Raw genomic sequence first — 20,699 nt, forward strand, 5'->3', positions numbered from 1 at the left:
CAGCAATGGGCCGGTCCAAATGCTTCAGGGCGGCCCACTGATAAAATGCACGGTATTGTCTACAGTCAGTACATCCGTATTTGGAAGTGTCATCTACCGTTAAGATCAGTTCATGATCACCTACAATAAATTGGCTTTTAAGGGTGTATACAGTAGTCATGATTAACACAGGATAACGATTGGGGTAAACTCTGTAATGTACATTTTAGCGTTAATGCCGTGACATTTGAAGTATTGACAGAGTTTATGCGCTAGACTTAAACGGAAAAATAATATGTCGACACTTGTGAAATTTTAGCGATAATTTGCGTTTCCATCAGCTTTATTTTGATGCGCTAAAGCTTTTTTTTTTTTTTAAGAAAAGGAGGGGCAAGTCAAAATTTATTTTTCTGGTAATCAACATTATGCCACAAATGCTTTCGATTGAGCTTAACTAACCGGAATATTCCTTTAAATGTGTAAAAATAAATAAATAAATAAATAATCAAAAAGCGTTCCATGGATCTGGGTTCCTCGGGCGCCCATACTTCAGCCTGTGTTTGATGGGAAGGGGGCAAGCAGACCTGCCCAGTCAACACCCAGTCATCAACACCCAACTGCAGCGCAACAGTAAAACTGATGTTGTTAGGTGTGGTTCTGTGGATATAAATACCACTGAAGCTTTCCTCCTACTCGCTTGCTGTGTGCGTTCGGTCTTGGTAAGTGGGGAACAGTTTTACACGCCAGACAGTAATGTCAGCTTTTTATATACTTTTGCATATTTTTTGACGGGATTGTTTTTCTTGAAAAATAAGATTCCAAGTAATGCAATTCTGTTGTTACTCAAGGAGATTAGAAACGTTGCAGAGCATTTATGTTGTTGTAAAACTAGTAACTTGACAGTCAGAGCTCTAAACTTCCTCAGACTTTTTTTCTGAACTGCATTTATTCGGTTTAGGCTTGTCAGTCTTTGAAATGACAATCTTTGATGTTTTGTTTTGTTCTATTGGTTATTCATTTCTTATAACAGCAGTTATCATTGCTAGTGAAAATTTTTTATGTAGTCATCCTTTTAATATATGTATCTCAACATATGCCAACACGTAGGTTTAGCTGTTGTGTTGCCAAGGTGCCAACATGTCCTTCGTCAGTGCTTTTCTCCAGCAGCTTGCTTATCAGGGCATGCAAGATGTGCAAGATATCACAGTAAGTTTGCTTCATTGTTTCTTTTAACTTTCTGGACAATTTAAGCACCACCAGAAAATGAGTCAGCAACAGGAAGTATTCCACTCCCCTTTCTTGACTCATTCAGTCTGTTAAAAGGAAAGAGCATCAATGTTTCAAACATTAATGCATTTCTTCTTAAAATTATCTTCTTGATTTTTTATTTTTATTTTTTGTTATTGAATAGTCTTATTGTTATCTTACATTAGTCTTATATAATCATTGTAATAAGTGCCTCTTGTGTCTCTAGGAGGGACAGGGGACAGTGAGGCCCTTTGCGCAATTCATTGCAGCTGCAGATGCATCCGTCCTGGAAAAAGCTATCAAGGCAAAAGGTTAGGTGTATTAACGTAGAGAAGTATACAGTATACAAAGATATAGACAGCACACAAAATCCTCACTTCTGCATCCGTTTAACTCTGGCATTTTCTATTTTATTTTCTCAGGTGTGGATGAGGCTACAATCATTGAAACGCTGGTCCGCAGGAGTAATGCCCAGCGCCAGCAAATTAAGGCTGCCTACCAGCAAGCCAATGGCAAGGTATGAGTCACACACATTCTTTGGACCTGAATTTGAAACATTTTTCTTACTGGATCTTCATTCACTTAAACGATCTCTTGCCTTCTGTGTAGCCTCTGGATGTAGCCCTGAAAGCTGCCCTTAACGGTGAACTGGAAGATGTGGTTCTGAGCCTACTGATGCCTCCAGCTCAATATGATGCCTTTCAGCTCAAACATGCCATGAAGGTAACTTTAAGACTTTAAATGTCTGACCATAAGGGTGGATATTTTGGAAAGAAAAACACATCTTGCACACATTCTGTCTGTACAGAAGGCAGTTCATGTGTTGTCTTCTGACACAGAAGTCTTCTTCGAAAGAACCAAACTCTGATCCCTTTAAATGGACCAAAAAGTGAATAGAGTGAAAAAGAACCCAGTTATTTTTTAGAAACAATGTCTGTGGACTACAATGTCAGCTCAGATCTCTTTTTGGTCCATGCTGCATTCACACTGTGTTGTTTTTTTCAAACCCAGTCCATTTGTTTCCCCTAAATAGAATATTGTTGATAAAAAAATATGATCGTGCCTGGTAACATGCATGGAAAATGGTTAGAAATAGCATTTTAGCTTAGCGTAAAGCTGACAATTTACACAATATAACTTCAAACTTCTCTTGTCTGCTCGTATGAATGTAACACATCATAAGAAAGTGTTTCACCGCTGTTCAAATGCACTTTGGATCGCATCATTTATATGGATAAATATTTTCCATCTGAAATGTCTAAATATTAAATGAAACAAATGACAATAAAATGCAAAGTAATCTCTTCAGTAATCAAAATACTTTTTGAATGTAACTGTATTCTAATTAACAATGATTTAAATTGAAACTGTAGTGGAATACATTTACTTATATTTTGTATTTTAAATACGTAATCCTGTTACATGTATTTCGTTACTCCCCAACCCTGTACACGGTATATATACACATCTCTTTTCGTGTCTCTACTCTGCACATTATCATTACCGGTGCACGTTAACCTGTCATGGCCAAACATGTTTACAAGAAAAGGAAAATCAAGTGAGCCCAGATCACTTTGTGTTCACAATGCACATTATTAGTGAATCGAACGGCAGGCTTAAAGCAAACCGTACTCAGACTACCTCCCAAGAAGGTCTTGTTTTGGTTTAAAGGGGTCTGAGATCATTTGGTGTGTAGAAACAATTGTCAGTTACACTGTCATTTTGTCTCCAGGGTTTAGGCACAGATGAGGATACACTTACCGAGATTTTGGCTTCCAGGACCAATAAAGAGATCAGACAGATTAAAGAGGCTTACAAACAAGGTAACTTCAATGCTCATTATCTGCCACTTATCCTTTAGGTGCATTGGCATTCAAGTTCAGTATAATTATTATATGAAATTTCATGTGTGGTTTACATTTATAGACTACAAAAAGGATCTAGAGGCGGACATCAAATCTGAGACAAGTGGAGACTTCAGCAATGCCCTTCTTTCTCTCTGCAAGGTTGGCTTTGCTCATATAGATGATCCAACTTCACAGCATTTCTCAACCCTGCTCCTCAGTCCTCACATTGCCCAACACTGCACATTAACATGCCTAATCATACACATTATCTCACTAGTAGAGTGCATGCATGACATGAATTGGGTGTGTCAGATTTGTGAGACAAATAAAGTGTGTGATGGTAGGGCAGGAAGGGAGGAAGGACTGATTGAGAAACACTGTTCTAGTACACTGTTGATGAAAGATGTATTTAAAATTTTATTCACAGGCTGCCAGGAGTGAAGATCGGATTGTGCAAGATGACCTGGCTGACAAAGATGCCAGGGTAATTAAGCGTGTTTAGTTAGTGAGTTTCTGGTTTGTCATGTATGTACATGTCTCTTGACCTCTCAATCTTTCTGTAGGCCTTATATGAGGCAGGAGAGAAAAGAAAAGGCACAGACAGCTCTGCGTTTATCGACATCCTCACTACAAGGAGTGCTCCTCACCTGAGGAAAGGTCTGGTTTACCTGCTATGCCTCCCTATTTTCAGGATAGGTCTGCAGTTCTCTTCAGATTTACTTTGCCATTAATACATCATAATTTATCTTGGTTTTTTATTTTATTTAGTTTTCCAGCTGTACTCAAAGTACAGTAAAGTCGATGTTGCAAAAGCCATTGATCTGGAGATGAAAGGTGATGTTGAGAACTGCTTGATTGCTGTTGGTAAGTCTATAGAAGTGGATGTTATAGCACTACTACAATTTAAAACACCACACCCCCATTTTCTGTGACCTTGCATGGATCACTTGTTAAGTGTGTCATTTCTGAGCTACTTGCATCACCAAACTGAACTGCAAAAATAATGGTTTCCCAAACACACCCCTCATCTTCCATTGGTCAGACAAACTAATATTTTTGCCCCTAACTCATGCATTCACTTTCCAAAAGAAATATTACTACTATTTTTTTTATTTTATTTTTTACATATCACTGTGATTTTATTTAATCTTTTTTCAAACAGTGAAATGTGCTGGAAGCAAACCTGCATTCTTTGCTGAAAAACTAAATCTTGCAATGAAGGCAAGTGTAACTTAAAGATTTTTAATCACAGAATTTTAGCATATAGTTGATCCATTTATATCACTGATGACAAAGTTTTATATAATTAAAAGTATGTAATAACTTTTCCCAATGAATCTGACTGTAGCAAGGACCACATTGTGTAATGCTTGTGTTTTTACAGGGCTCTGGTTACAAAGGTAAGATCTTGACCAGAATATTGGTGAGTCGCTCTGAGATAGACCTGGACAAAATCAAGCAAGAGTATCAGAAGAAGTTCAGCAAGAGCCTCTACCAGGACATCCAGGTAAATAAATCTCAGTAAGCTAAGAAAGACAGATAAAGAAAAGAAAAAGAAACAAAGTAATTACAATTGATTAAAAATACTGCTGTTAAAGCAAATTTAAATGTTGAGTCCTTATGTTTTGCTTTCATCACTGAACTCTTTTTCAGTACTTAACTGCATAATGGTGAGTCTTATTTTGTTGTCCTTTACTTGGAAAAAGATCCTAATGTTAAAGATCGTGTGTTTCATTTGTTTTTAGGATGACACAAAAGGAGACTATGAGAAGATCCTGCTAGCTTTGTGTGGCAATTAATTCATAATAATAAGTCGAACCCTCTAGCTATCTGTATATGAATTGTATACATCAAACAGCTGTAACAGATTGGAATGAATTTTGATAAATAAAAACTCTTCTCTGACTGTTTAAATGGCAAAGATTCATTTACTTGAACTATAGAATGTCAAAGTCAAATGTTATAGTTTGCTTCCTGATTATGCGGGTGTGCAGAGTATACATGAATATTAATACATTTCCTCAACATGTGTGTGAAACTGAAAAGGTTTGTCCAAGCTCCTTAAACCTCAACATGTTTAATGGATTATTTTGAAAGGTAATTAAGTTTCACCGTTGAACAGTTAAGCTTAAATTCAATTGTTCCCATTTTTGCAACACTTCATAGTTGTACGCATGTAATATGCGTTTTTGTACTATTTTGAATGAATGACTATAGGCATTCGCTTATTATGTTACGTTATCAAACAGCAGAGCAAACTTTAAAAAAAAATCTATTATGTTCTATAGCTAATTCAGTTATTCTTCATTGTGCTCTTATTTGTACCTTGTGAGAAACTGGGTCTTTTTAAGGAAATCCTGGCAACAACTGAAATAAACCTAAACAAATGTATTTGTGGCCGAATCAAATTTTTGTACCCTACCTGGTGTGATTATTCTGTATTACCCTTAATTTCCGTAGTAGACGGTAGGTATCTAAGTGGATACAATATACTGTATATATACAATGATATTAGTCATCCATTGCACATTTTGCCACGATTCTGATCATCTGTATGATATCTAAATATAAATCACATGAAATTAATTGTGACCATAACAAGTAAGGCAGCAGTCATGCACTGACTGTAGATCGTATTGACAGTAATTGCTTTCTCAGTTCATGTCCTGTCAGCTGAAGTTTGCGATTCCCTGGAACATAGATAAATGTATTGAAAATTGTTTAAGCCTTTAACAATGTTTACTTTTAAGGATGGATAATACATTTGAAGTGGATGTTGCCAGGGTGGGCCGAGCCCATCATTGCCAGGCTCACCCTGTTCCCACTGTGGAGCTTGGCCAGATAGATGTGGCCATCCACAGATAAAATCTCAGAATAATACATCCTGACAAGATATTTATTTATTTAGCAGTTCACATGCAATTTTTGCAAATATACAAGATTGTTCAAGAATCCTCTTGGAAACCAAGAACTTTTTTTTTTTTTTTTTTTTTTTTTTGCCCAATTCCAAATGCACTCTAAGTCCTGGTGGTGGCGTAGTGACTCCGGGAGGCGAAGGACAAATCTCCGTTGCCTCTGCGTCTGAGACAATCAATCCACGCATCTTATCACATGGCTTGTTGAGCGCATTACCGCGGAGATGTAGTGTGTGTGGAGGCCCACGCTATTCTCCGCGGCATCCACGAACAACTCACCACGCGCCCCACCCAGAGTGTGAACCACATTATAGCGACCATGATGAGGTTAACCCAACGTGACTCTACCCACCCTAGCAACCAGGCCAATTTGGTTGCTTAGGAGACCTGGCTGGAGTCACTCAGCATGCCATGGATTCGAACTTTCAACTCCAGGGGTGGTAGTCAGCGTAAATACTCGCTGAGCTACCCAGGCCCCCGGAAACCAAGAACTTTTAATACCTTACAAAACAGTTAGACCTCTTAGAGATCTTCTTGTCATGAACTTTTGGTTGCTGCAAGATCCATTCCAGATACAAAACTAAAGGTGATAGTGCTTTTGTAGTGCAGGCCCCACAGTTATGGAACAGCCTGCCCTGGGATATTAGATCTGCTGAATCTGTGTGTTTTAAAGTCTCGTTTAAAAATTCATTTGTATAGAATTGCTTTTACTACTATGTGAATGCGTTGTGTTTTACTGTGTGTGTTTTGATTTAATGTTTTGTGAAGTACTTTGTGCTAATTCGCTAAAAGGTGTATAAAATTAAAATTATTATAAACATCTGGTCACATCTAAGCAGGGTTGGGGAGTAACGAAATACAAGTAACGGGATTACGTATTTAAAATACAAAATATAAGTAACTGCCACGCGCCACTACAGTTTCAATTTAAATAATTGTTAATTAGAATACAGTTACATTCAAAAAGTATTTTGATTACTGAAGAGATTACTTTGCATTTTATTGTCATTTGTTTCATTTAATATCTAGTCCTTTCAGATGGAAAACATTTATACATATAAATGATGCGATTCAAAGTGTATTTGAACAGCGGTGAAACATTTTCTTATGATGTGTTACATTCATACGAGCAGACAGAGAAGTAAGTTTGAAGTAAGTTTGGAGCAGAAGAAATAGAAATAAACCTTGTGTAAATTGTCAGCTTTATGCTAAGCTAAAATGCTATTTCTAGCCATTTTACATGCACATGTTACCAGGCACGATCATATTTTTTTTATCACGAAAATTCACGTTGGATCATAATTTCTTTTTTTCTAGTAAGACCTTTGATATTAGGGCAACAATCTTATTCTTGATAATAATTTTTATATTGTTATCCTGTAAAAATATCTAAAAATCCTGATTTTAAGATACGATATTTAGGTTTTTCAAAGAATGTATATTTTAACGTGTATTTTGTCTTACTGTACTGGCAGTTTTTATAGTCAAAACAAGTGAAAAAATCTACCAGTGCTGAAGAAGTAATCCAAAGTATTTAGAATACGTTACTAGCCTTGAGTAATCTAACGGAATACGTTACAAATTACATTTTACAGCATGTATTCTATAATCTGTAGTGGAATACATTTCAAAAGTAACCCTCCCAACCCTGCATATAAGACATTTTGGCTCATTTTAGGGCACTCCGTTGTTATGACAGGTGGCGCTGTTGATTTCTTAGCTTATTCATGAAGACAGTGATACCTGATTGGACGGTTCAGTAAAATGTATCAGAAAAGTGCTATCTGATTGGCCGGTCCAACACTAACCCTACCCCTAACTACACCCTAGCCAATCAAGTAGCGCTTTACTCATACATATGAACGACTCTTCCCATGCCATCCTGGGTTTCCGGCCGTCAGAGTGTTGGACACTGATTGGTTTAGTGGGTGTGTTACGTCACCAGCTCCTGCGGAAGTGCTGAGATTAGAAAATAGAAGTTATGCTGTATCAAGCACATCGCTTGAAGGAGACGGTTACCTGTAAATATATTAAGGTCTTTGCAGTGCTAAACTTTTTTATTTTATTTATTTATTTTTTTTTAAACAGTTTTCGTTATATGTAATATCTGTTGTTATAATTGCTAAATGAAAGTCTCCCTCAAGTAGAGCACATGTTCAGACAGTAAAGGGCTGTTTCATTAAATGTTAATGAAATCGTTATTGTGCTTAAAGATGACATTTGAGTGTATACCAGTACGCTGAATGTTTTGTTTATGAAATATATTTATGGGCACAGAGTATAATGTCGTTGCGTTGGTTAAATCCAGCTGCTGTTCTCGGCACAGAGTAATGATTTGAACATACCACAGTGCCACAGTTTGTTTACACTCTTTGGAGTGGAAAGTCAACCTATGAATGGCTTACTTATAATTGTCTCTGCATATTAAGCTGGGATTGGAGAAAGTACTTTTACACTAATTAAAAATGATTAACTTCACTGTCAAAAGGCTCCATCTGCTCAGTTTCCTCTAAGTTTATGGTTAGTTCCAATCAATGTGTTGTTTTTCCACTAGATGGCAGTCTTGTTCTTTTTCAGGCTTGCTGTCACATTACCCAAAGACTATGAAACCACAAAACATCAGAAAACCATACAGTTAAAGTCAGAAGATTACATTCACTTAGGTTGAAGTCATTTAAACTCATTTTTTAAGCACTCCACTGATTTCATATTAGCAAACTATAGATCTGGCAAGTAGTTTAGGACATCTACTTTGTGCATGACATGAGTAATTTTTCCAACAATTGTTTACAGACAGATTGTTTAACTTTTAATTGACTATATCACAATTCCAGTGGGTCAGAAGTTTACATACACTAAGTTAACTGTGCCTTTAAGCAGCTTGGAAAATTCCAGAAAATGATGTCAAGCCTTTAGACAATTAGCCACTTAGCTTCTGAAAGGAGGTGTACTTAATTGGAGGTGTACCTCTGGATGTATTTTAAGGCCTACCTTCAAAATCAGTGCCTCTTTGCTTGACATTATGGGAAAGTTAAAAGAAATCAGCCAAGACCTCAGATGAATCTGGTTCATCCTTGGAAGCAATTTCCAAATGCCTGAATGTACCACGTTCATCTGTACAAACAATAGTACACAAGTATAAACACCATGGGACCATGCAGCCATCATACCGCTCGGGAAGGAGACACATTCTGTCTCCTAGAGGTGAACGTATTTTGGTGTGAAAAGTGCAAATCAGTCCTAGAACAACAGCAAAGGACCTTGAGAAGATGCTGGAGGAAACAGGTAGACAAGTATCTATATCCACAGTAAAAAAGAGTCCTATATTGACATAACCTGAAAGGCTGCTCAGCAAGGAAGAAGCCAATGCTCCAAAACTGCCATAAAAAAGACAGACTACAGTTTGCAAGTTCACATGGGGACAAAGATCTTACTTTTTGGAGAAATTTCCTCTGGTCTGATGAAACAAAAATGGAACTTTTTGGCCATAATGATCAAATCAAAATCAAATCCCTTTATTGTCACTCAACCATACACTACTGTTCAAAAGATTAGTGTCACTTACTCATTCTTTATTTTTTTTCACATTTTAGAATAATAGTAAAGTCATCACAACTATGGAATAACATAAATGGAACTATGGGAATTATGTTGTGACTAAAAAATTCCAAAATATATCAAAACTCTGTTATATTTTAAATAAAATGTTAGTTTTGTAATTAAATATATTAATATGTTGGCCCAATTATATTTTTGTCTACAAACTAATTTCAAACATTTAAGCATACGCCTTCAGATCAAAAGGTTTTTAAGATCATGAGAAACTTTTCAGGCAAGTGACCCCAAACTTTTGAACGGTAGTGTATACACAAGTGCAACAGTGGGTGAAAGTCTTAGATGCGGTTCCAAGCAACATAGCAGTATGACAATTACAATAAACATCTGATTTACACATAACACAGTTTACACATCTGTTACACAACACAATATACAATATACACCTACTAATATACAATATACAGTATACACAAAATAAAAAGACTGTATACAATAAAAATACATTGTAATTCAGCTGTCGGTTGATAGTCAGTTTTCAGTGTGTTATTAAGAGAAGTATAAAATGTGAGTTCAGTCTGAGGCTAATAAAGTGCGGTGCTGATATATGTATCGTGAGAGATCAAGAGTTCAAAAGTCTGATTGCTTGGGGGAAGAAGCTGTCATGAAGTCCGCTGGTGTGGGTCCTGATGCTGCGATACCGCCTGCCTGATGGTAGCAGTGAGAGCAGCCCATGGCTCGGGTGGCTGGAGTCTCTGATGATCCTCCGAGCTTTTTCACACACCGCCTGGTATAGATGTCCTGGAGGGAGGGAGGGAAGCTCACCTCCGATGATGTGTCTGGCAGTTCGCAGCACCCTTTGCAGGGCTTTGCATTTGAGGGCGGTGCTGTTGCTGTACCAGGCAGTGATGCAGCCAGTCAGGATGCTCTCTACAGTGCTGGTGTAGAACCGTGTGAGGATGTGGTGGTTCATTCAAAACTTCCTCAGCCGTCTCAGGAAGAAGAGGTGCTGGTGAGCCTTCTTCACAAGTTCCACAATGATGTGGACACAGAGGAACTTGAAGCTGCTGAGTCTCTTAAACGGTTGTAGAGCCGAGGAGGGCGGGGCCAGGCTGGAATGAGACACACCCGGTCCCTAATCAGCCTGATGGGGCGCACGAGGGATAAAGGCGTCCGGGGACGACAGTTAGAGAGAGAGAGAATTGCAGGCAGCTGTACTGTGTGGTTTTTGGTTGTGTGTTTGTTTAAGTTGTTTATTAAATTATTATTTAAGTTGTCAAGCCGGTTCTCGCCTCCTCCTTTCCACTGAACCCCCTTACACTGGTGCCGAAACCCAGGAAGGAGGAGGGATTCCCGTCGCAGAGTCCTCGACACTGCCGTCCACCCAGGGGAGCGCCGCTGCTGTCCGATGGGGGACGGAGTAGCCCGACCACCCAGACGCAGGGAACGGCCGCCATCCGCGAGGCGAGTGGGGACGGGACTCCCCGATCGCCTGGAGTGAGGGAGCCGCTGCCGGGGGCGGAGGAGTGCCCTGCCGTCCCCCGGGAACGTGGAGGGGTCGAGAGAAGACCACCGTCCGCGGGGGGGAGGAGGGAAGCGACTCCCCGACCGCCTGGAGTGGTAGGGCCACTGCCAGGGGCGGAGGAGTGTCCCCACGGGACGCCGGGAATGCGAAGGGGCGTTCTGTCCGTTGGGGGTCGGAGGTCTGACTCCGGTCCGCCCGGGGAGGAGCGGCTGCAGTCCGCCTGAGAGGGTGGAGTAGTGATCGAGGACCACGCGACGGCGCATCAGAGAACCGGTGAGTTTCTTTTTCTCTCTCTCCTCTCTCTCTCTCTCTGTCGCTCCGTGTTGGCCTTTCCTCGCCATTTTGTTTTGTTGTTTTTCCCCTCCTGTCTCCTCCCAGGTTGAGGAAGGTGGGGATGACCCACCAGCAGACGGGGCACGCCCCCCCCCCCCGGAGAGGAAGTGTGGGGGATGTATGTAATGCCGGGGGCTCCCCGGCCTGAGGCAATGCCAGGAGGAGTGTAGAGCCGAGGAGGGCGGGGCCGGGCTGGAATGAGACACACCCGGTCCCCAATCAGCCTGATGGGGAGCGCGAGGGATGAAGGCGGCCGGGGATGACAGTTCGAGAGAGAGAGAATTGCAGGCAGCTGTACTGTGTTGGTTTTGGTTGTGTGTTTGTTTAAGTTGTTTATTAAATTATTATTTAAGTTGTCAAGCCGGTTCTCGCCTCCTCCTTTCCACTGAACCCCCTTACACCGGAGCGCCATTGATGGTGATGGGACTGTGTTCTCTGTCTTTTCTCCTGAAGTCCAGTCCTCCACCCTTGGTCTTCCTGACATTTAGGGAGAGGTTCTGCTCCTGACACCAGCGTGTCAGAGTGTGCACCTCCTCTTTGTAGGCTGTTTCATCATTGTCAGTGATCAGACCTACCACTGTTGTATCATCAGCAAACTTAATGATGGCATTGGAGCTATGTGTTGCCACACAGTCATGTGTGTACAGGAGTGGGCTGAGAACACAGCCCTGTGGGGCTCCAGTGTTGAGGGTCAGTGATGAGGAGATGTTGCTGCCCGTTCTAACCACCTGGCATCTGCTTGACAGGAAGTCCAGGATCCAGCTGCACAGTGAGCTATTTAAGCCCAGAGCCTGGAGTTTCTCATCAAGCTTGGAGGGCACTATGGTGTTGAATGCTGAGCTGTAGTCTACAAACTGCATTCTCATATATGTGTTCCTTTTTTCCAGGTGGAAGAGAGCAGTGTGTAGTGTAGATGCAATGGCATCATCAGTGGAGTGTTTGTTGTGGTATGCAAACTGCAGTGAGTCCAGTGAGGCGGGCAGCACAGAGCAGATGTAATCTCTGATTAGTCTCTCAAAGCATTTGCTGATGATGGGGGTCAAAGCAACAGGACGGCAGTCATTTAAGCAAGTGATTTTGGATTGCTTTGGTACAGGCACAATGGTGGACGTTTTAAAGCATGTGGGGACTACAGACAAGGAGAGGGAAAGGTTAAAAATGTCCATAAAAACACCAGCCAGTTGGTTCGCACGCGCTCTGATGACCAGCCAGGAATGCCGTCTGGACCCGTGGCTTTACGGATATTCACCCGTCGGAAGGATCGGGTTACATCAGCTACAGAGACGGAGAGTGAACTAACCTCTGTAGCTTCGGCTGCGAGAGTTCTCTCCACGAGGGCGGTATTATTTCCCTCGAAATGAGCATAAAAAGTATTTAGCTCATCCGGGAAAGAGGCAGCGGTGTTCACGGCAGAGTTTTTATTCCCTTTGAAGTCTGTGATGATATTAATTCCCTGCCACATGCTTCTAGAGTCGAACTGTCCTTCAGTCTTGTCCCTGTACTGGGGTTTGGCTGCTCTGATAGTTTTGCGGAGGGCATAACTGGCTTGCATTAAGTGTCACACGAACATCGCTATTAATCCATGGTTTCTGGTTAGGGTAGATCCGTATAGTTTTGTTTAACACTATGTCATCTATGCACTTCCTGATGAAACACATTACGCTATAAGCGTAGACCTCGATGTTGTAATCAGAGGCGGATCGGAACATCTTCCAGTCCGCATGATCAAAACAGTCTTGTAGCATAGAATCTGATTGGTCCGACCAGCACTGGATCGTTCTGAGGACGGTTGCTTCCTGTTTCAGTTTCTGCCTGTAAGCGGGCAGAAGCAGAACGGAAGAGTGGTCTGATTTGCCAAATGGTGGGTGGGGGACAAAGAACGCAGCCTCAGTGTGTGCGGTTTCCTGCTTGCTTATACTCCCATGCAGTTCTTGAGTGCCCGGTCTGTGTCATCTTGTGGGGGGATGTACACAGCTGTGATAATGACCACTGTGAATTCTCTCGGTAGCCAGAATAGTCAACATAGAAGTATGAGAAATTCCAGATCAGGAGAGCAGAAAGACTTGATAGAATGTACGTTCCTCTGATCACACCAGGATTTGTTGATCATAAAACATACACCACCACCTCTGCTTTTACCTGAGAGGTCTTTCACTCTGTCCGTTCGGTGCACGGAGAAACCCGCGGGTTCGATGGCTGAGTCTGGAATCTCTGCAGACATCCAAGTTTCTGTAAGGCAGATAATGCAGCAGTCCCTCGTCTCTCATTGGAAAGAGATCTGCACTCTCAGCTCGCAGAGCTTGTTGTCCGGAGACTGAACATTTGCCAGTAGAATACTGGGTAGCAGGGGTCGATTTGCATGACATCTTAGTCTGTTGAGAACGCCGGCTCTCCTTTTTCGGCTACGTTTCCGCGGCCGGGCTGCCCAAACAAAGGGCTCCACTGTCGTGTTTGTAAACAGCAGGTCGGCATTGAGGTATTTAAGGTCCAGTTTTTGGTGTGCTATTGCAGAACCAATGACCAAAAGTGTTTGTCTATTGTAGACAATAAGGCAGACAACATCCAAGACAAAAAACATAAGAATTGTAGACAAAACAAACAAAAAAACTGCAACATTGGGTCAGAGCTCACAATGCAGCAGCCATACTCAGCGCCATCTTGAGCAAAAACAAGATGGCGCTGAGTATGTTTGCCATTATGTTTGGATGTTTGGAGGAAAAAGGATGAGGCTTGCAAGTCAAAGAACACCATCCCAACCGTGAAGCATGGGGATGGCAGCATCATGTTGTGGGGGTTCTTTGCTGCAGGAGGGACTGGTGCATTTCACAAAAAAGATGCATCATGAGGAAGAAAAAATTATGTGGATATATTAAAGCAACATCTCAAGACATCATCCATGAAGTTAAAGCCCGGTCACAAATGGGTCTTCCAAATGGACAATGACCCCAAACATACCTCCAATGTTGTGGCAGAATGGCTTAAGGACAACAAAGTCAAGGTATTGGAGTGGCCATCACAAAGCCCTGACCTCAATCTGATAGAAAGTTTGTGGGTAGAACTGAAAAAATGTGTGCAAGCAGGGAGGCCTACAAACCTGACTCAATTACACCAGTTCTGTCTGGAGGAATGGGCCAAAATTCCAGCCACTTATTGGGAGAAGCTTGTGGAAGGCTACCAAAAACATTTGACCTAAGTTAAACAATTTAAAGTCAATGCTACCAAATATTAACAAATTGTATGTAAACTTCTGACCCACTGGGAATGTGATGAAAGGAATAAAAGCTGAAATAAATTATTCTCTCTACTATTGTTCTGACATTTCACATTCTTGAAATAAAGTAGTGATCCTAACTGACCTAAGACAGGTAATGTTTTCTACAGTTAAATGTCAGGAATTGTGAAAAACTGAGTTTAGATGTATTTGGCTAAGGTGTATGTAAACTTCTGGCTTCAAGTGTACATACACCATGGATTCATCCAGTGGTTCAATATGGCTTTACTAAAATCTTAAATATCAAAATATTCCAATCAAGTTTAGGCTTGTGCTTAATCACTAGCCCAACGTTTGTGTCATGATCTGAATCGAGAATACAGGCATAAATGTCCAGCTAATAATTCACTTTCAATGAGCTTAATTTGGTGTTTGGCACCAGAAGGGGATTATGTTAGGATTAGAGTCTAGTTGTGTCTGTGGTATTTTCATAAAAACTGAAGTGAAAAAATATGTTCAGCAGTGTTTATGGGGTTATTCTGCATGTGTCACCTTATTTGTGTAATAATTTGTGTAATATTTTAATAAATTCATCAGAAAACCCATCTTTGTGAGGAGTGTGTGTATATGTAGTTTTGTTAGTGTCTCTAACACACACACACACACACACACACACACACACACACACACAAAGACAGAGAGAGAGAAAGAGAGAGAGAGAAAGAGAGAGAGAGTGAGGTGGCCCAGTAATCGGGTGAACTCCAGCAGACAAAATCAGACAGGACAAGTGGCAGCTCCCCCTTAATCTGTTTTGTAAAGTTTCTCTCCCTGGTGAACATTATAATCTCTATTAAACAACATGTCAGAGAATGTGAACTACACTTTGGGCCTCTATTCCGACTATTCCAACTAAAGTAAGAATGTTGTTAAAAAAGAATGTTTATGGGTTTTAGAAGGACTGAAGTGTCTTAGACAACAAATCAACCGCAAGTTTCATCCTTGTGTACCGTTCAATAGCTCTATTGCATCACAGGTTGTAACCAAATTGTGCTGTTCTATATGGCTTCTCTCGTCCCAAGTGTTCATAAAGGGTGATGGGTGGGAGGGAGGGGGGCAGAGTCACAGAACAGAGTCTGCCATGGCTTTAGAGGATGGTGGTGGGATAGAGGGGGCGGGGATGGGGCCAGACGTGGAGCTTCCCTGGGAAGAGTCCAGGTGGAGGCTGGACTTACGGATTGTACATGTGGGGGTTCAAGCAGGACTCAATGGGAGTAAAAAGACACTTTAGTCCTTCTGTCTCTCTCACGCGCACACGCACATGCACACACCTTTTCCCTATATAAATATAGGGAAAAAGTATATATATACTATATACATAACATGTACACACATATATACATTATACTGTAAATATACATAGCCTGATGCTGCCCTCCCTCTGTTCTGCACAGCAGGGGCCAGGGAAAAGAGGGGCTTATGTGGGGATGGAGGGGTGATGTGAACAGAAGGCAAATATATTTCAGAGGGAACGCAGAGGACTGCAGGGGGGATGAATTAATGAACACCCACCACATGGTCAACTATGAGAGAGAGTGAAAGAGAGAGAGATGGTGGGGTGCAGGGGGCATCGGGTATGATGAGAGAGCGCAAGACTAGAGAGAGAGATGGAAAAAAATGACAAATGACATAGAAATAAATAACTATATGTAATATGTATTTTAGTTGACCTAAATGTTCACCCCATTGTCTGGACCATTGTATTACTCGGGTGTGAACATTAAAAAAAACCATGCATTCTGTTTAGTTATGTGAGCTTACATAACATACTTTGAAAAGTATGCATTTCTGTTTCCTGTCCACACCATCATATCATCCCTCACTTGCATAACTAATGGTGGAATTGATAGTTCTGCATGGATGCTTTTGTTTTGTCCAAACAATTATGACATTTTGTCCCTGAATGTAAAGGGAAAAACCTAGACATTTGCGCATTCTTACCTCAGAGGTCCGTAGAGACTTGGTAAGGTGCTTGTTGTTGGTTGTGGAGCTTCCACAATGGAGTTGTGTGACCAGCTCAAGTACACGCAGATGCAGATACACACGGCACAGTGACCTACATGAACTAGGAGGGGCAGAGGCTCCTTATATTTGCCTGTAGCTTGAGGCAGAGCTCAGGCTGTTCCCATGCTGAAGACTCTAGGGAGTTTGAGATGTGTATCACAGTGCTGGTTTTAGTCAGCACCTAACACTCCTCGGCTTTCACACACTTTTGTGATTGTAAGCTTGTGTGCATGTGCCTTTATATCAGGTTTGGTGGTCTTCTTTAGGGTGTGCGGTGATATTCTGAAGTGTTCTTTGACGTTCTTCAGTGTAGTTCTTCACCTCCATTGTTAGGAGTGGAAAGGCACCTTTGCTCCGCATGAAGTCATTGAACACTGTAAGACATACAAACTGATAACAACACTCTCACAAGTTCTTTCATTATTTCTTTTGAACCAACTAGTAAATAGTAATCCTACAGAGCCCCCTAAGAGGACAGGGAGGGAACCATAATCATGGTTTTACTATAGTTATATTGTAGAAACCATGACTGTAGTAATTTTAATATTGTGGGTACAATGGTTTTACTACAACTACCATGCTAATGGAGTAAAACTAGTAGTAAATGTTGTAAAACCCATAGGAAACACAAAATTATAAGTTTTTGTTTTCCTATAATATTACATGGTTTCACAACGAATATTATGGTTAAAATATGGTTACTGTATAAACCATCTTTAACACTGCAATTTTGAAAACCATCTATTTGAAAACTATTGTTATTAGTATTAATTTATTATAATTATTGTTACTATTACTTTAACTGCTATATTTATTTATTGGGTGGTGGTGGGGGGTGCGTGTGGAGTATTGGTTTGGCGTGGATGTCGCCTGGCGGATGTCACTGCACCCCGAGGTCCTTTGGTTCGGGTGTCAGAGCAGCAGGGGCACCCGGAGGTCAAGTGCTATGCCAGACCACTATCTGGATTTTTATAATATTGTCAAATTCATCCGGGCGGTGGCATAAGCAGACCTCATACAGGTGGCCTGTGGATGCGTGCCATCATATTTGGCACTGAAGGACACTGGAGACGGGCGCCCAGGTTGATAAGAGAGATAACATGTTTGGGAGCCTGTGGCCGCGGGGTCTCTGGGGGGGAGGGGGTGGGTGGCATTTCGCTGCTGGAGGTGTGCCTACAAGGTGGCACGCTGGTGCACCTCGTGAGCATGCCCCCATCCCGTCTTCCCTTTTCCTTTTTTATTTATTATTTTTTTTTTTTTCATTGTCTTTATATTACCTTTTCATCCTTATCTCATATTCTGTGAGTGGTGGTGGCGTAGTGGGCTAAAGCACATATCTGGTAATCAGGTTGCTGGTTCAATCCACACAGCCATCACCATTGTGTCCTTGAGCAAGGCACTTAACTCCAGTTTGGTCCAGGGGGATTGTCCCTGTAATAAGTGCACTGTAAGTCGCTTTGGATAAAAGCGTCTGCCAAATGCATAAATGTAAAATGTAAATGTAAATATTCTAATCAAATTTCATATCTGTATATACTACAAATTCAATCACTGATTTGCTGAGATTGTCTGTGAGTTGTCTGTATGTTCTCTATGTCTGTCTTTATGTATTATGTAGATATTGGCTTTTTTTTTTTTCGTTTTCTTTTTCTTTTCTGTAGTATGTTGCATAAAAATACAAATTAATAATAATAAAAAAAAAAAAACATTTTACATTTTGTGGTCATGGTTTTCTACAAATACCATCGTTGAACTATAGTTACTATAGTAAAACCATAGTAAATTATGTGGGTACTATGGGTTTACTACAGATATCATAGTTCAGCAATGGTTACTGTAGTAAAGCCATAAATAATTTATTGTGAGGGGATGCAAAACATATTGCGAAAGGACACAAATGTTTCGAGAGGGAACGCAAATTTCAGAAAAAAATTCCCTCCCTGATTTTCATAAAGGCAAGATTTTCAGCAAATGACAACTTCATTTTCTGTTTCTTCTCTCTCAAAGATATTGTATGGATTCAGAGGACTTGGAATATAGCACACAAACTAATCTTATAGATTACTTTTATGGTACCTTTTTGTTTTTTATTTTTTATGAGTTTGACAGCCCCTGGTTAACATCTACTTTCGTTTTATTGAAAATAATGACCAGAACATACAGATTAATTGCCTTTTTTATGTTCTGCAGAACAAAAATAAATCATACGGGTTTCAGAAGACATGAGGGTGAGCATAGCATGACCGAATTTTTATTTTTTGATTGAACATTCCCTATAAAGTATGCTTAAAGCTTATTTCCCTTTAATGTAGTATTCAGTACTTATCAGGTTTACTGTTCAATCATTATCACATGACTGTGGTGCACTCTTTGCCGTTTTAGTCTTTCCATTTCTTTCTGTAACTGGTGTCAGTTTTTTGTCTTATCTTTCTCCACTAGCTATCATCTGTACTGTAGGTGAACTGCTACAACATCCCCCCCCCCCCCACCCCCACCTCATGCCTACCCTCTTCTGCTTCCCTCCACTTTGTGTTTTTGTGGATGTCTAATGAAATCCCATGTGAAATGGACAATTGTTGCTCTGAGATTATTTATAGACATAAATGAGCAGCCTTGTTGTTTGTTTTCAATCCCTGCTTAAAAAATAATTAGTTTGAAGCAGCATAGAAGAAAAAGACAGAGACAGAACGCTGAAGCACATGTCCAAAATGTACAAACAGAATGAGAGGATCTACAGCATCTCTGAAAAGTTCAATGATCATCCAGCGGTGTTTCTGATTTTCTGTATAAATTTCCCTCCACTACAGGAATCACTATGTTTACACAATGAACATTTATTCTACATGGTTTCCTTACATAAATTTACCGTGGTCTTATTGTAGTAATACTAACAGTATTAACAAAGGTATTTTGGTGAAAATGTTGTAGATTCACATTAAATCTTATTAAAGCTACACTGTGTAACTTTTTGCCCTCTAAGCGGTTGAAGAATAAAACTGCAAGTTACTTGCGGAGGAACACCTTTTTGGCAATTACGTGAGTTGGGCTTCGGCTCTGCTCTTCTGCGCGGATTAATCTGATGGTTTGAGGAGTGCTGGTGTAACCATGGTTACAGGTGATCAACTTTTCAGAGCGAATGTCACTAATGACAACAAAACTCGCCCCCTCCCCTCAAAAATACATATAAATAAATAATGAAAGGAAGAAAAAGAAGGAAATCCGAAAATTTACGAGCAGGTAAGTAGCTGCTCCGCTGTTGTTTTGACTAATTGAAAACAATTGTTTTAAAATAAATAGTGTTCCAAAAGTTAGGCAACAATGACTTTGGACATAACAAATGCTTGCCATGTCAGAAAAATTCAAGCGGTGGAAAGGTGCAAACGGTGGAAATTATAACTTAGGTTGTAGGCAAATAGACCATGGTAGGAACTGGTTTAGAGACTGGCATTGTTACAAGCATAAAGTTAATTTTTTTTCCATTGTCCTTCCTCGAAAATGAAATCAAGCACTTGCAGTACCACAATCCATAATAAAATGCCCCATTAGAATGGCTAACGCTTTCTAACGAACTACCGTGCTAAGAGAGCTACCTGGTGAACTATCGGCCAAATAAAATATCTTGCCTGTCGAGCAAGAAAAACTCCATCTCTGGGTCGGTTTAAAATCCTTTAAGATCATGGAGTTGTCGCCACCTCTGAATAGCCAATCCAATGTTGTTTCGTGTTTTATTATGGGCTATGTCGCTTTCCCTTTTTACTTGCAGACTCTTCTCGGTTCGAGGTTAATTTAATTTGAAAACGGGTGATTCCCAAGGGGGTTGCCTTTTTGAATGATCCATGGTCAGTGTCGCTCATTTGTTGTGGTTACAAGCTATAAGCTTAAAACTATCCTATCACCGCACATAAAGTGCATTCACAAAGTTTTCAGACCCCTTCATTTTTTCACATTTTGTTATGTTGCAGCCTTATGCTAAAATGTATAATAATGACAAAGAAAAAAAAAGAAAAAAGATTTTTGATAACTTT

The 20,699-nt window shown here is 40.5% G+C and overlaps 1 protein-coding gene across 1 annotated transcript; it reads left to right on the plus strand.

Moving 5' to 3' along the window:
- The first annotated feature begins 629 nt into the window (after window positions 1-629).
- On the plus strand, window positions 630-4,988 carry LOC127440077 (annexin A1-like). The gene is made up of 13 exons (XM_051696460.1): window positions 630-698; window positions 1,087-1,185; window positions 1,454-1,538; window positions 1,650-1,744; window positions 1,837-1,950; window positions 2,960-3,050; window positions 3,154-3,233; window positions 3,502-3,558; window positions 3,638-3,731; window positions 3,843-3,938; window positions 4,237-4,295; window positions 4,459-4,581; window positions 4,820-4,988. The coding sequence occupies exons 2-13, from the start codon at window positions 1,117-1,119 to the stop codon at window positions 4,871-4,873; spliced, it is 1,017 nt and encodes a 338-aa protein (XP_051552420.1). The 5' UTR covers window positions 630-698; window positions 1,087-1,116; the 3' UTR covers window positions 4,874-4,988.
- Window positions 4,989-20,699: the final 15,711 nt, after the last annotated feature.

The sequence above is a fragment of the Myxocyprinus asiaticus genome, chromosome 4, assembly GCF_019703515.2.
Source record: "Myxocyprinus asiaticus isolate MX2 ecotype Aquarium Trade chromosome 4, UBuf_Myxa_2, whole genome shotgun sequence".
Classification (NCBI taxonomy): domain Eukaryota; kingdom Metazoa; phylum Chordata; class Actinopteri; order Cypriniformes; family Catostomidae; genus Myxocyprinus; species Myxocyprinus asiaticus.